This window comes from Equus caballus, chromosome 8 (genome assembly GCF_041296265.1).
Source record: "Equus caballus isolate H_3958 breed thoroughbred chromosome 8, TB-T2T, whole genome shotgun sequence".
In the NCBI taxonomy this organism is placed as follows: Eukaryota; Metazoa; Chordata; class Mammalia; order Perissodactyla; family Equidae; genus Equus; species Equus caballus.
Window position 1 is genome coordinate 9,406,436 of NC_091691.1, and position 14,635 is coordinate 9,421,070.

General features: G+C 38.2%; 1 protein-coding gene across 4 annotated transcripts in view; it reads left to right on the forward strand.

Moving 5' to 3' along the window:
• The window catches only part of TTC28 (tetratricopeptide repeat domain 28), a 596,893-nt gene that overhangs the window by 310,886 nt on the left and 271,372 nt on the right, over positions 1–14,635 (forward strand). For all 4 annotated transcript variants that reach the window (XM_023648122.2, XM_023648123.2, XM_023648125.2 and 1 more), the window contains 3 exons: positions 4,803–4,950; positions 11,495–11,767; positions 12,737–12,867. In XM_023648122.2, coding sequence (XP_023503890.1) covers positions 4,803–4,950; positions 11,495–11,767; positions 12,737–12,867 — 552 coding nt within the window. The remainder of the gene's footprint in view (positions 1–4,802; positions 4,951–11,494; positions 11,768–12,736; positions 12,868–14,635) is intronic.

Here is a 14,635-nt window from a genome sequence, read left to right on the forward strand (position 1 = left end):
CAAATTCAAACAGTGAAAGACAGGTTAGGAACATTAAAGTATAATATCTGAAAGTACAGGTTAAATAGAAGGCAGAATATTTGTGAATGTTTGAACTAAGTAATGGATTATGTATTGTAAGTATAAGTAAACATTCTAAATTTTATATATCTTTACCTATTACATGTATTTGTGGTATATTTTATGTTATAAATATACACATGTACCTATGAGGGTAGTTGTTTACTTCATCACTCATTTGAGCCATGGGAGAGTAGGATGTGAGGTTATTATTGGGTTCAGTGATGTTTTCGAATCGTGAACCAGGAATGGAATGCTTAAAGGTCCTTCAGTACTTCCAGGGGCGTTTGGAGTAGCTTACTGTTTCTCATGTTTAGTCTTTGAGTGTTTTGCTTTACCCTGTCTTAGTCCATTTGGACTGTAGCAAAATCCCGCAGACTGAGTGGCTTAAAGAACAGACTTTCATCTCTCGCGGTTCTGGAGGCTGGGAAGTCCAACACCAAAGAGACAGCAAATTTGGTGTTTGGCGGGGTCCTGGTTAATAGATCGCTGTCCTCTTGTGTGGCCTCACATGGGAGAAGGGAGGAGGGAGGAGGGAGGAGGGAGCTCTCTGGGGTCTCTTTTATCAGGGCACTAATCCCGTTCATGAGGGCTTCACTGTCATGACCTAATCACCTCCCGAAAGCCCCACCTTCACATCCCACCACGTTGGGGATTAGGTTTCCACGTATTCATTTTGGAGGGACAGAAACACTGAGTCTGTGGCAAACTCTCTGAGGTAAGAGGAATGGCCACTTGATAAAGCGCAAATACTAACAATTTTAACAACAGAGCATGAATACTTTGGTCGTTAGTTACATTTTTATTACTGTAAAATTATTAAAAATCCTTGCTATTAGTAAGCAGTTACTGTAGGTATCAGTCAAGACATTTATAGCTTTTTTTAAAAAAAAATTGTGTCTTTCTCAAGTCATTTATAGCTTTTTATATTCTTCCCTCTGGACTGTGAGCGCCTCGAGGATACGAGTCCTGTATTTGTTTCTTTTTATTTGTGGTACACACCACAGTGCCTGGCAGTGTGGATTTTAGAGCGTGTTATTGAAGAAAGGAGGGAAGGAATGAAAACTTATTCTTGTAACTCAGTTGTATTTCTATTATTTGTGAGGTTATTTAGTAGCATGTGTAGAATAATCACTGGGGGCTCTTTGTGGTGAACAATAAAAAATAAATGAATGACTCTGCAACATTTGAAAATCTAGGCATCCTGCCTTTAGTCTCGTATTAACTAGCTCCCTATAAGTTTCTCTTCTTGGCTAAAGCTTCAGGTTAAAACCCTTGTTCTCGAGGTATAGGTGCTCCCAATGGTCAATCCATGTTGCCTTTCCTTCTCTGTCTACTACATAATCAGTGACCAGAATGTGGTACATGTCAGGTGGGAGGGCTGCTGAGGCAGGGGGATACATTATCTGAGGTTGGCTGGGTACCAAGTGTTCAACATTGCTTTGTAGGCCCCACCTTCGTTTGGCATGCTGCACATATACTACCCCTACTCAATCCTAAAAGTGATCAGAAGTTTCCCTTTCCCACTTGAAGCAACTTCTTGTGAAACCTGTAGTGGTCAGTAACAGAAAAATTAGTAGCAGGAACCAGAAGGGGAGAAGCAGGTAGGCTACAGTGGATCACATCGATTTTCTTGACTCTCTGGTAAACAGCTGTGAATCTCAGCACATCTTGACCTTCTCTTTGGAAGAGGCTGGCGAGGGGTCCTGTGGGCGGCTGCTACATCTCCTAAGACTTGATGATACCAATTTCTGGTAGTCAGGTGTTTCTGATTTTGCCTGGGAGCCCTACAGCAGTGAGTTTCCCACTTGCCAACAGTCTTTTGTGGAGCAGGAGGAGGAGAGAATGAAGAGGTGATAGGAATTGAATAATATTATATGGAATAATAAGAGATTTAAAGTTTTTCTTGGATTCCCCTTATATCCTGTTAGGCTGTAATTATGTGTTCTTGCTGTGATTCTTTCTCGTTAACAAAATAGCTAATTTTATTGAGTACTTACTCTATGTCAGGCACTGTGCTGAACTGTTTCTGTTGTACCACAGTTACCCACAGTAACCTAGGTTTTGTCATCATCAACTTGAACTCCATAGTGGCATATCTCTCCAAGAAGTATAGGTAACTAATTTGTATTCAATAGCTGTTTGTACATGTGATGAAAATTGCGTGGAAAAAAGTTGGGAGAGCTCCACTCTATGAGTTTGGAACAGGATTTTGTCAGAGTTTGACTCATGCTTGACAGGCATACAATTCTTAAGCTTTTTTTTTTTTGAGGACAATTAGCCCTGAGCTTTTTTGCTGAGGAAGATTGGCCCTGAGCTAACATCTGTGCCCATCCTCCTCTATTTTATATGTGAGACACCTGCCATGGCATGGCTTGATAAGCAGTGCTTAGGTCCGCACCGGGGATCCAACCCCGTGAACGGCTGCCCACCAAGGCAAGAGTATGCAAATTTAACCACTATGCCACCTGGCTGGCCCCACAACTCTAAGCTTTTAACAAGAAAATCTTATAAAGTTGGGTGGGGGATTCTGGAAGGGATAAGGGAGGACCAAGGGAGACTTTGAGCCTTCTCTGCTATACCACTTTTCAAAATCTTCTGAAGAAAGGAAGCCAAGATTGTGGATGATTGGTCCAATCATACCGTTTCTCATCTAATTTCTGAGTGCCCTAAGAAAACAGAACACACACATTCTTCTTTAACTGCTCTGTGAACTTAATACCCTAACTCGCAGTTCTCTGTGGACTTTCCCGACCTATTCGGGAGTAGATAAATCATACTTTTCGGTGATTTCATTTGGCAGAGAGGGAAATCAGTTCTTCTCTCAGTGAAGTAATGAATGATAAAGTTTTGCTTTAAATATGCAAGAAATTATAAAAATTCATTGAGAGTAATGAAAGATTTTTGTGTTCTTTCAATTTTATTGAGACATAGTTGACATACAGTAAGGTGTACAGCATATATTGTGAAATGATTACAATAGATTTTTGTGTTTCTTAAAATATGTGCTTGAATCAATAACTACAGATATTTTTTCTCTCTCTCCATAAATAATAATTATAGTTTATAGGTATTTAGCATATTTATGTATAAATATATGTATATAAATTTAATACATATATAAAATATGTATAATTTATATATACATATATACAATTTATATACATATATACATAAGTATATATGTATATAAATTTTTTTAGTTTAGCTTTAATATAGCATTTCTAGAATTATGTAAACTATAGTTATTTTTAGTTGGATGTGGTATATATTGCCTCTTGGGTTATAAAAATCACCTAAAATGTGAAATAAAAACGGTAGTGAAAAATATCTATAAACACATTAAAGATTAAAACAGTGGCTGAGTCCAGTGAAAGGAGGTGATCTTATGAATTAGTAATGAAAGTGCATTTACAGGTTATTGTCTTACTTGGGTCTGAGTTTTAACAGCTGCTGGTAGTTTAAACTAATAGAAGTCTGAATAGCCCATAATAATCTGAGTATTCATTCTGTTTATGGATTGTTTCTTAATAGAAACACCAAATAGTATTGCTTTCCTTAAATTACCTCAAAAGGTAGTTATAAAAATGAAATAAGGTAATATGTTTTGTAAACATGAAAGGTGCTCTCTCTTACTCTCTGTGTGTATGTGTGCATAATGTAAAATTATAAAATTATGTATTAAGTTTATTGAGTAGTAGTTTTAGAAGTTATTTGAAGCTTCATTTAGATCCCATGAATACAATTTGTGACAATTTCAAAATATATTGGACTGAAAAAGTTAAATTTATGTTATAGACAAATAGTATTGTAAGAATATTTAAGTTGAATAGGAGGCCAAGTATTTCAGAAACAGATGTTGTCTTATAAGCAGTGAATGCATTAATGTCATTTTTATGTATTATTTAATCAGGTACAAGGTCCTTTGCTGGTTATGTATTAGTAACACTTTGTTCATTTACTTGGTTTTACTCTGTGTGCTTGAAAACAAACTGCATGTTCTTAAGACTATTCTTAAACTTAAATATTTTATTAATTTTCTGGCTCTTTCTGCAATTGGCTAGAAGGAAGGATGTTTTCCTGTAATCACAGATGATAATACTAGTTTTTAAACTAATACAATTAAAGAATACAAAGGACAACAGTCTTATTTTGTCTCTAGGCAAAGCACACATATTTTAGATAACAGCTTTTAAATATTATGTCTGAAACACCACATTAAATGTATCCATGTTATGTTACTTATTATTAAGATTGTCTTAATAATAATCACACATTGAGTTTTCCCTTTACGTAAAAGGGGAAAATATAAAACAGGTAGAATTTGAATGTCTCTCAATTATCTTGCACTGTACCAGATATTTGGTGAGATGTAAAGAAATCTCCAAACCTTTGTCCCTGAGGAGCTTATGCTATTAAAGCTTGGGAAAAAATATTTTAAAAATCATCAAAAGACAATAAATAAAAGCAATATATGAATAAATGACAAGAATGTAATAAAATTAATGTGTTCTAGAAGAGAAGAGAGTGAAAGTTTTAAATATAGTTTGCCTGAAAGGAGTATGCTTACATTTATGATGTTGGAAGAAATCGAATTTGATTATGAACCATTTACTAGGTTTTTGATCCAAGACTATCTCAATCTTAGTTTGCTGACCTGTTATTCTAATAGAGAATCACTATCAGCCTTGTTGGAGCATAGCGTATAAGTAAAACATGCATTATCTTTTCTTTATTTCCAGGCATACTTCCGACAGGGTGTTGCCCTCCAGTACCTCGGACGTCATGCCGATGCCCTGGCAGCCTTTGCATCTGGACTGGCTCAGGACCCCAAGAGTCTCCAGCTTCTGGTGGGGATGGTAGAAGCTGCTATGAAATCTCCCATGAGAGGTAAATATGATAAAAGTATTTGGTCCAAGACTAACTTAAAGTAGAACATTTCTAGCCTTCGAAGACTTTAGACTCAGGCCTTCAGAATTGATAGGTTATCAAATTTGTGAAGATTGGATATTTTAGATGATGGAAGATGAAGAATCACTGGCAATAGTTGATGTTAATGAGGCAGAATAGGATGGTGGTAAGGCCACTGGGATGGAAGTTTGTGAACCTAGATTATATTTTGGAATTTTTTGTTAACTAACTATATGACCGTGGATAAATGAATTGAATTCTCTGGATTTTAGGATTATCTAAAGAATCCTTATTTTTTTTGTGGTTCTAAATTCTATGCCTCTAAACCCCAACAACTCTAGTAGTAAACTGATTTGCTCAGTTGGACCAATATGCCATCTAGAAATAATCAAATAAGCGAAGATATTAGACATTCTAATTTCATAAAAGGAAATATGGATCTAACTATAGGCTGTGTCTAACATTTTTCAAAGGAGCATTAAAAGATTATGTTGAATTAAAAGTAAAGAGAGAGAAACAGACAGACACTAGCTTGCATGGTTTTCTCCTCCTATACTTCTGTTTTATACAATTGGTATTATGGAAAAACAATGGATTGAAACTAGTCCTGTGGAGACTGGAGGTGTTCTAAGGCCCCAAACCGATTGGTTTCACTTTGAGGAACATTGGTTTTTGAGGAATGAGCTCTTAGGAAGATTGGGCTGAAAGTGTACACCAAATGTCATCTTTGCAGAGTGATGGAGACAGTAAGGCAGATTGATGGCAACTGGTAGACCGCTAATAATATTCCATTTTAATTAGATCATGTCAAACAGAACTCTATTTTTGTCTCTGAAATGGTACATTTTTGAATGAACCTCAAAATTTTGATGGCAGTATCATTAGACATTTTATCTAGTTTTGAAAAGATTTGCAGCATTAGATAGTTTTAATATATTGGTTAGTATGGTACTTGGCTTAAAATATATGCTAAGTAAGAGTTTGATGAACTAAATGATACTCATATGATCCCTGGGCAATTCATAGCTATAAAAAGTATTTTCCTGAAAGTTGAAGATTTCACATTTTAGGAAAAAAAGTGGTAAGGAAACCTCTCTTCATGCAATTTTATAATCCCATACAAAGGTGAGTCTTTGCTGCAGGAACCTAATGGCTTCTCCCACTGGGGGACTTGCTGTTAATAAAGTCTGACTCAGAGCAGGTGTGCTTTGGAGCTCCAGGGCTTGGGGGAGGGTGGGTGGGGGGGGCGGAATGGACAACAAGAAAAATCAATCTGTCTCTCCTTTCCATTTTTCTAGTATTTTCTCATTCGCTCCCTATACACTTCCACAAGTAATTTACATGAAACAGTTTTTGTTTAGTTCATGAAGATATCAATTCTTTATTCTGAGGTGTTTCTGCTGCTACCTTAGAATATTGGAGTGAATGTGTTGAGATCAGCAGAATCATACTTACCGTTTTGCCTTTGAAGCAATTTGTTTAGATAAATGTAAGGATATCTTCCCTGTGCTGTGAGAAGTAGCTCAGCGCTGCTCTCACCTTTAGGTTTTTCTGTGCCATATTCTTTCCCATCTTATAGCAAGTGACCTAAGGCTGACCCTGAAGAAAGCTGCATCTCGCAGGTGCCTGAAGCTCTTCAATATTTTCTTCTCTTTCCTTAAAGCAATTTAGTTTATCTCGTTTATTTTTAGCATTGCCTTTACTGCTGTATCTATTCCAGGTGGGCTTTTCTTATCAACATTTCTTAGAGAGACTGTTGGCTTTGCACGGTGTGGTTCTGGGCATCATCTCACATCTTAATGACCTCTCTTTTTGTCATATGGTTGTAATTCACAAAATCTGTCACCATTTGCTGCCTATTTTCCCCCCCACTGTTTGTTTAGCCTCCTGCAGCTTTCTAAGTTTCTGCCATTGTTGCGTAGCTATGCAGTCTGTGTCGCTTTACATATAGGTCTGATCTAGTGTGTCAGTTGTTTTTGTTTTGTGATTCTTAACTGCAACAGAGAAAGCTCCCTGGTCCAGGTGCATCTGTAAAGAAAGCTCCCAGGATGTGCACGGTGTTCTGTAGTTTGGCCTTTTTTGAAAGTTTCAAGATTTCATTTCTTTTTAAAGGTAGGGCCAAGCTATATTAATATACCCTTGTTCCCAAATAAATATGTGATATTTATCTACATTGAAACTTACTTGATGTTTTTATTTTGTTGTTGCCTATATTGCTAACTGAATTAAGTTTTACTTTAATTTTATGATTTCACTCACGCTCACCAACCCGGTATCAGTTAAACAACTACTCCTGTGGATCTATTTACATCATAATATGTAATGTATTTCCTTTAAATTGTTAATGAAAATATAAAAATAAGGATAATGTAAAATGATACTCTCTTTTTCATGATTAAGTTATCCTTTTACTATTTTCCACTTCTTCTTTTTAGATAGTCTTTTAGCAATTTCAGTTCATTGTATCCCATAAATGTTTATGCAAATTTGGATGGTGTAGCATAGTAGTACTGCCAACCTCAGATTTAATAATATAATTACAAAGTGAGATTGAGTTTATCTTTGTTTGTGCCTCTAAAGACCTAGGGCTGCTTCTTGCTGAGGGTTCTCTTGTGTGTATTTTCTCTCCTCCCGTAATTCAGCAATGTAAAGACTATTACGTTTACGGGCTATCACCTGTTGTGGCTTCTACCAATTCCAGAGGATCTAGGGAAGCTGATTTTATGAAGTGCTGGTGGACAATGGCTGTTGAATGTAGTATTAGCTTTTCTCTCAGCGTCAAGTTGGGGCTCATCTTTTATTTGCCTAATTGTCCACCCTCAGTGAAGTCTTCTGATTCTCTTTGAGGTGGCAGTCACTTTTCACAGGAGGCCTGTTTCTGAGATGTGTTAAAAAAATAGACTTTGGGGGCCGGCCTAGTGGCATAGTGGATAAATTCACACGTTCTGCTTCAGCAGCCCAGGGTTCACAGGTTCGGATCCTAGGCGCCAACCTATACACTGCTCATCAGGCCATGCTGTGGCAGTGTCCCACATACAAAATAGAGGAAGATCGGCACAGATGTTAGCTCAGGGCCAATCTTCCTCAAGCAAAAAAAAAAAAAAAAGGACATTTCCCCCCAAAAGATCAGAATGTAATTCTAACGCCATTTGCTGTTCCAATGATTGAACAAGGTTGCCTCCTTTCTCTATACCTCAGTCCTTATCTGTAAAAGGGAAATGATGTTATCTACCTCCTAATGTTCTGAGAATCAAGAACTAGATTGTGAAGGCAGGTCCCTTGTAGGATGCCTTCCCCTCTGCAGCGTGATGCCCTTCATCTCACTGAGGAGTAGAAGTAGCAGCAGTGTTAATCCTGCCCTTGTACTGACGGTAGGCACAGTGTTGTGGGTGTGGAACGAACACTGCACAGTGCCTGTGGTCCTCTTGCTGAGCGCTCACTGGAGAACTTTCTCTCGGGCCTCAGTGCCAGGAAAAGCTGTGTTTCTCCTGAGGGTTGGTGAATTTTTCTCTTAAAGGTCTGGGAATTTTTAAAGTGATCCTTTATCCTTTTGCTTTGTCCTCTATGAAGTGTAGAGCCCAGTGTCCTGGCCACTTTTAGGAAGTGTGCCAGGGCTTGCAGTCCGCCTGTCTGTATGCTGAGATTTATTGTCTTACTCTTATTTTCCACTCACTCTGACTTCTGTGTTTTCCAGCTTATTTCTATAGAAGGCCTTTGAATCCTTTTGGAATGAATTCGAATATATATAAATACACAAAGAAACCCAGAAAAATGTGAAGTGGCTTAGACAAAGTGCTAAACATGTCAGTTGTTTTTATTTTCATTTCTTGAGGAGGGTTAAGTTTTCCTTTTAGTGCAAACCAAGTTTTTGTTTTTTTAATTGTGGTAAAATATATGTAACATAAAATTGGACCATTTTAACCATTTTTTAGTGCTACAGTTCAGTGGTATTAACTGCATTTACAATGTTGTGCACCCATCACCACTATCCATCTCTAGAGCTTTTTCATCTTCCCAAATTGACACTTTGTACCCATTAAACAAACACTCCCTCTTTTCCCCTCCCTCCTGCAAATGGAAATTTGATCTTCTACCTCTTGTTCATTCAATTTCGTTTTTATTTAGTGAAAATTTGTACAGCTGAAGATTTCTTTTTCCTTTGAGAATCTTCCGGGTATTTCCCTCAGTCCTCCTGCTGTGGCAGTGTTCGTTCTTCTTTCTACTGTTGTGTAGTTGTAGAGGCTCAATTAGATGGTTCTTTTTTTGAACTTAGTCATGGATGCTGTTATTAAAAAATCACCAGCTGAAGCACAATCTCTTTGCCAGCCATCAGTCATTTTTGTCTGTTAGGATCTGAGCACTCTGCCTGTGTTTTGGGAATTCCCTATCTTATACTTCTGCCTCCTGCCTTCCACTGTGAAAGCTGAAAACATCAGATCCTAATCTTCCCATTCTCCTTTGCAGCTAGGACCCCACCTTTGAGTCAGGAGCTAAAGGTTCAAAGAAGAAAAGATAGCACAAAATTCGTTCAGGTAGTGGTGAGTGGCAACAGTGGCATCCATTTTCCACACGTGGCATCCAGTAGGGGTGGAGGCAGCACTGCAAGCTATGGTGTCATGTGTTTAGTTGTAGCAGTTATGCTGCCCTCACCAGGAAGCTTTTGTGGCATGATTTTGACTGTGAGTCTGAAAGTCTGGTTTTCCACCCTTCGCAGTAGCTACTTAGTGCATTTCTTTTCTACTTAAAACCAGCCAAGATTGGTTTCTTTTGTAAACAACTAAGAATTTTGCCTGGTATGGTATCATGAAGCCTGGACTTGGAGCCCTGCAATGGGTGCTTCTCTTGGCTCTGTCCCAAGCTGTCTGACCTTGAGTGAATTATTTAAACACTCAGATTCTTCTTTTCTAGAATAAGGGTATTTTCAAGGTCTTTTCAGCTCTAAAATTCTATTATTTTTGCTTCTGCTAATTGGTTGGAGGGATGCTAATGTAATTATCATTGGCTGCCAAACCCGTCAGCAGGTACCACAAAAATTCTGCTCACAGTTATTTCAGTATGATATTGTTCTTTTCTATTCTATCAATTCCTGGATTCTTGTGCCCGTATTTAACCCTATTGGTTAGCTAGTGTTTACTGGTACTATGCGCTGCTTGCATCTTGACAGGTGTAAAAATGTTCTTTGTTCTCTGTTTAGTGATCTGATTAAAGGGAAAAAATGCTTTAGGCACCAGTAGGTTTTGAGCTTTCCATGGTAATGTTGATTCAGACGAGAGCTCCTTAGTGGAGAGTTGAGATTTGAAGTCATAAATTGTAAAAATTACATTTTAATGCAGTACTGTTGGTTGAGAGATTCAAGATTTAAAGAGACCAGCCTTTTTATAGTTTTTTTACATATGCACAGTGAACGCTAATGTGAAATAGTTTTTCAGGCAAGCTAACAACAAATGCATTATAAATGCTACCTCATTGTAGGGTTATAGTCATTAGCTCTGCAGTTGTCTTTAAAAAAAGAGAGAGAGAAAAAGGGGAGACGGAGCTTAGCGGTCATCCACATTCAAACTCAGCTTCACGTGGAAAGAATCTTCCTTGTGGCTTCCTGACTCCTGTTCTATGTCCTTTCTAACACCGTGTGAAAATAAAATGAGATCAACAGTAATCTTGTCTTCCATCTTAGCTTAGTGAACTCGGATGATTTCTTTATGATTTTATTTTTCACCATAACAAAAATTGATAATATTTTTATTTGGTCACACTGGTCTCAGAAGCAGCAATGGACACTGGATTTTCAGTGAGGACAATGGGTATTTTGCTGGGAGAGCTTCTTTTATTGCATCTTCTAGGGGCAAAGGTGGACAGAGCTTATTAATCAGTCCTTCAGATTCAGGTTTAACAAACATTTACCGAACGCCAGATGTGTTCGGGACTTTCAGCTAGGTGGCAATGGCAAGTTTTTCTTTTGAGCCCACATTGTGTCAATTGCTATGGAGTTATAATGAAGTATTAAAGAGTCTCTACAGCAGTCTTCAGATTTAGCTGGGAAAATATTTTTAGAATTAAGGCATGTGGAACAATTTAAAAATAGTTAAGGTTCAAACTGTGCAATACTAGCAATAAAAATGCAGCAAAAGTTTCGATACAAAGATTAATGTGGGCTTGAGGACCCAGGGGTGCTGCATAGCAGAGGTGGGACTTGAGGGGTGTGTTGTGATATTTTTGAAAGGACAGCAGGACAGGGGAGGGAGAACCATTCAGGAAAAGTGGTGTCATGATCAAAGAAAGAGCGGACGAGAGGATGAGTGTGCCATAGGCATGTGAGAGTGAAGAGAAGGAAATTGCTGGACTGGGGTTAGTGTTACAGAGTCATATGAATAAATGGACAGTGAGGGTGGTGCTGGATTAAAAGTTGAAGAGTTAGTACTTGAAATAGACCATTGAAAGATGTGATACACATTGGTTTCTAGAGCATATTAGAAAAGATTGTTTTGTGTGTCATCCTACATTCTCCTGTTTTATTTTTCTTCAGACTCCCTCGAGCCCACTTATCAGCAGCTTCAGAAAATGAAACTGGACAAGAGTCCCTTTGTGGTCGTGTCTGTGGTTGGGCAGGAACTCCTGACAGCTGGCCATCATGGGGCCTCTGTGGTTGTCTTAGAAGCTGCTCTGAAGATTGGCACCTGCAGCCTCAAACTGAGAGGTTCCGTTTTCTCTGCCCTGAGCAGTGCTTACTGGTCTCTTGGAAACACAGAGAAGAGCACTGGATACATGCAGCAGGACTTGGATGTAGCCAAGACCTTAGGTAGAGTCATGCTTTTCTCCTTTGTTTCACTACAGAAAGGACGTAAAGAAAGCTGATTAGCCTGTCATGAATGGGAATAACATATGCAATGAAGAGTGAGTGTGTCTCTAGAACATTCTCTGTTTTGGAGTACTCACTTCTTTAGGGCTTTTCGTATAACAAGATAACAAGGCTCCCAAAAGGCCAAGAGATGTGGATTAACATAGTCATTACCCTCCTCAGAGGTTTGGGCTTACAGATTTAGTATCCCAAACGATAGTATTGGTGGGTGAATCTTTAATCTTGACTTTTGTTTTTGCCTATGTTCGAATGCATCATCATTTTGTCAGAGGAGACAGTACACTGCAGTGGTAAAAGTGTGGACTATGGAGCAAGACTACTGAGTTTAGAATCCTGGCTCTGCCACTTAGTAGCTGTGTGACCTTCAGCAAGTTGTCTAACCTCTTTGTGCTGCCATTTCCTCATTTGTAAAATAAGTATGACTTATGATTGTGATTGCCATTGCAGTGATTATTCAAGGTCTTGCAGGATTGCAGTAAGAGAAGGGATGTGGTAAATCTGCCATCAGCTTACTTGTAAAGAAGCAACATATAGTAGGTTTGGAGTCAAACGACTGAACCAACAAGCTGATGGTTGTTCAGAACCAAAGGTCATTGGCAGAGCAATGAGGTGACTCAAACAGCAGCTGGGTTGTGTCAAGGTCTTTAACCTCTCATTTCCAGGACACGTATGTCCCTGACTGCAGTTGTATTTCATAACAACAATAACAGTTGTTGTCTAGAGATTTAAGTTCTAGGTCATAACTTTCCACACAGAGTCTTGTAGAAGAAGAAAATACTTTTCTAAAAGAAAGCGAGTGAAATCTTAGCTGGTAAATCTGTGGCCCTTAAATTAAGATGGGCATTATATGTTATAAATAATGCTATAACTTAGAGAAATTTTATCTCTGTTTTTTAAAATCCAATTCAGGTGACCAGACAGGAGAATGCCGAGCTCATGGGAATCTGGGCTCTGCATTCTTCTCCAAAGGGAACTACCGGGAGGCTCTCACTAACCACAGGCATCAGCTGGTGCTCGCCATGAAACTCAAGGATCGAGAGGTAGGACGTTTACCTACAGACCAAAGACAATGTTTTTGAAACATGGAGTCTTTTTTGCTTTCCAAAATATTTTAGGTACCTTCAAATATTGCTTTCAGGAGTTGATAACCTTTACTTCTATCTTTCATCAACAATCAGGTGTTGGATCTCTACCACATATAGGCTGTAGGGATAGAGAGATAAATAAGACGTGGTCCCCGACCTCAGGATCTAACCGCTTGGTCAGATATGTTGTTCCTATTCTCTTCAAATGTGCTGTGGAGTCAACATATGAAAAACTAGCAAAACGCTATATCATGATATATTTATTAAAATCAAGAAGCACACTTTATGCTTTATTTGAGATGGAATATTACTACTGCAAACCCTTCACATTGTTTGTTTGGTGGATTTTTAACTCAGGTGGTAGAAGTATAGTAAGTCTGATTGAGAGACCTGAATTGTAATGATAAAGAAATATCATCCTAGTCTTTATTAGAGAAATGAAATGTAATATTATCAGAGGCTTGATATCTAGTAGATGTGGCGTGATGAGAAAGTGCAGAGGGGAAGGAAGGTGGAGTTTGGAGTGAGAAAGACCCAGGTTTAAATCCCTGCTCCAGCACTTTCCAGCTCTGGGATCTTGGGGAAGTTATTACTTAACTCCTCTTTGCCTCTGTTTTCATATTCAGAAAATGCTGATTCTATTTATTCCATATACAGTTGTGATAGGGTTATAAATAATATATGTAAAGTACCTAGCGTGGTACTTCAGTAATGATAGTATTATGGTATTAATATGATATTATTAATAAGGAATGGAAGGTTAGTAGCAGAGGCAACAATAAATTTATGAATATGTATTGGGAAATATTTTTAGCTACATTCGCATCTCAGAATTTCACTATGGGACGTTATTATATTGTTTAAATGATCCAGCATCTACAGTTCTCTAGAACATGGTCAGGCACTAGGAAGGAATTGAGGAAGAAAAAAGTCTTTGCTTCAGTGACGTGCTGGAATCTCCCCTTTGGAAGGCTGGACTTCTGCAAAGTCTCTTTCATCCATGGGTGTCAGAAAAAAGTCTTTGAAAACCACCAAAATAGACCATTCAAGGGTCATAGACTTTTGGCAATTTTATTTTCAAGAGAGTTGCCTAAACACTTTTCTCTTTGCTTATCTACTCTTAGTTTACAAACAATTCTTGTAAGCCATATGATCTGATTTCTTGATGTTCAGAGAATGAAGAGAGGGATCAGACTTCTAAAGGCAGATATCCTGATGGCATTAAGAAGTGAGAGCCAGGATTAAGAACTAAAACAGCATAGTTGTCAAGATATGGCCATTTAGTGAAAGGACAGATAAGCTATGAATATGTCAAGAGCTTCATTTATACTCTATTTCCATAACCTTTGGCATGTATGTATTAGCCCAATTAGTGGATAGGGTAGAAAGACTTTTTTTTTTTTTTAAATATCCCTCCATTTCTTTTTTTTTTTTTTTAAGATTTTATTTTTTTTCCTTTTTCTCCCCAAAGCCCCCTGGTACATAGTTGCATGTTCTTTGTTGTGGGTCGTTCTAGCTGTGGCATGTAGGACACTGCCTCAGCGTGGTTTGATGAGCAGTGCCATGTTCACGCCCAGGATTCGAACCAACGAAACACTGGGCCGCCTGCAGCGGAGCGCACGAACTCAACCACTCGGCCATGGGGCCAGCCCGGTACAAAGACTTTTAATAGGGGCATAAGATTGTCATACGTGTTAAAAAGAAGTGACATTTTTCTGCATTC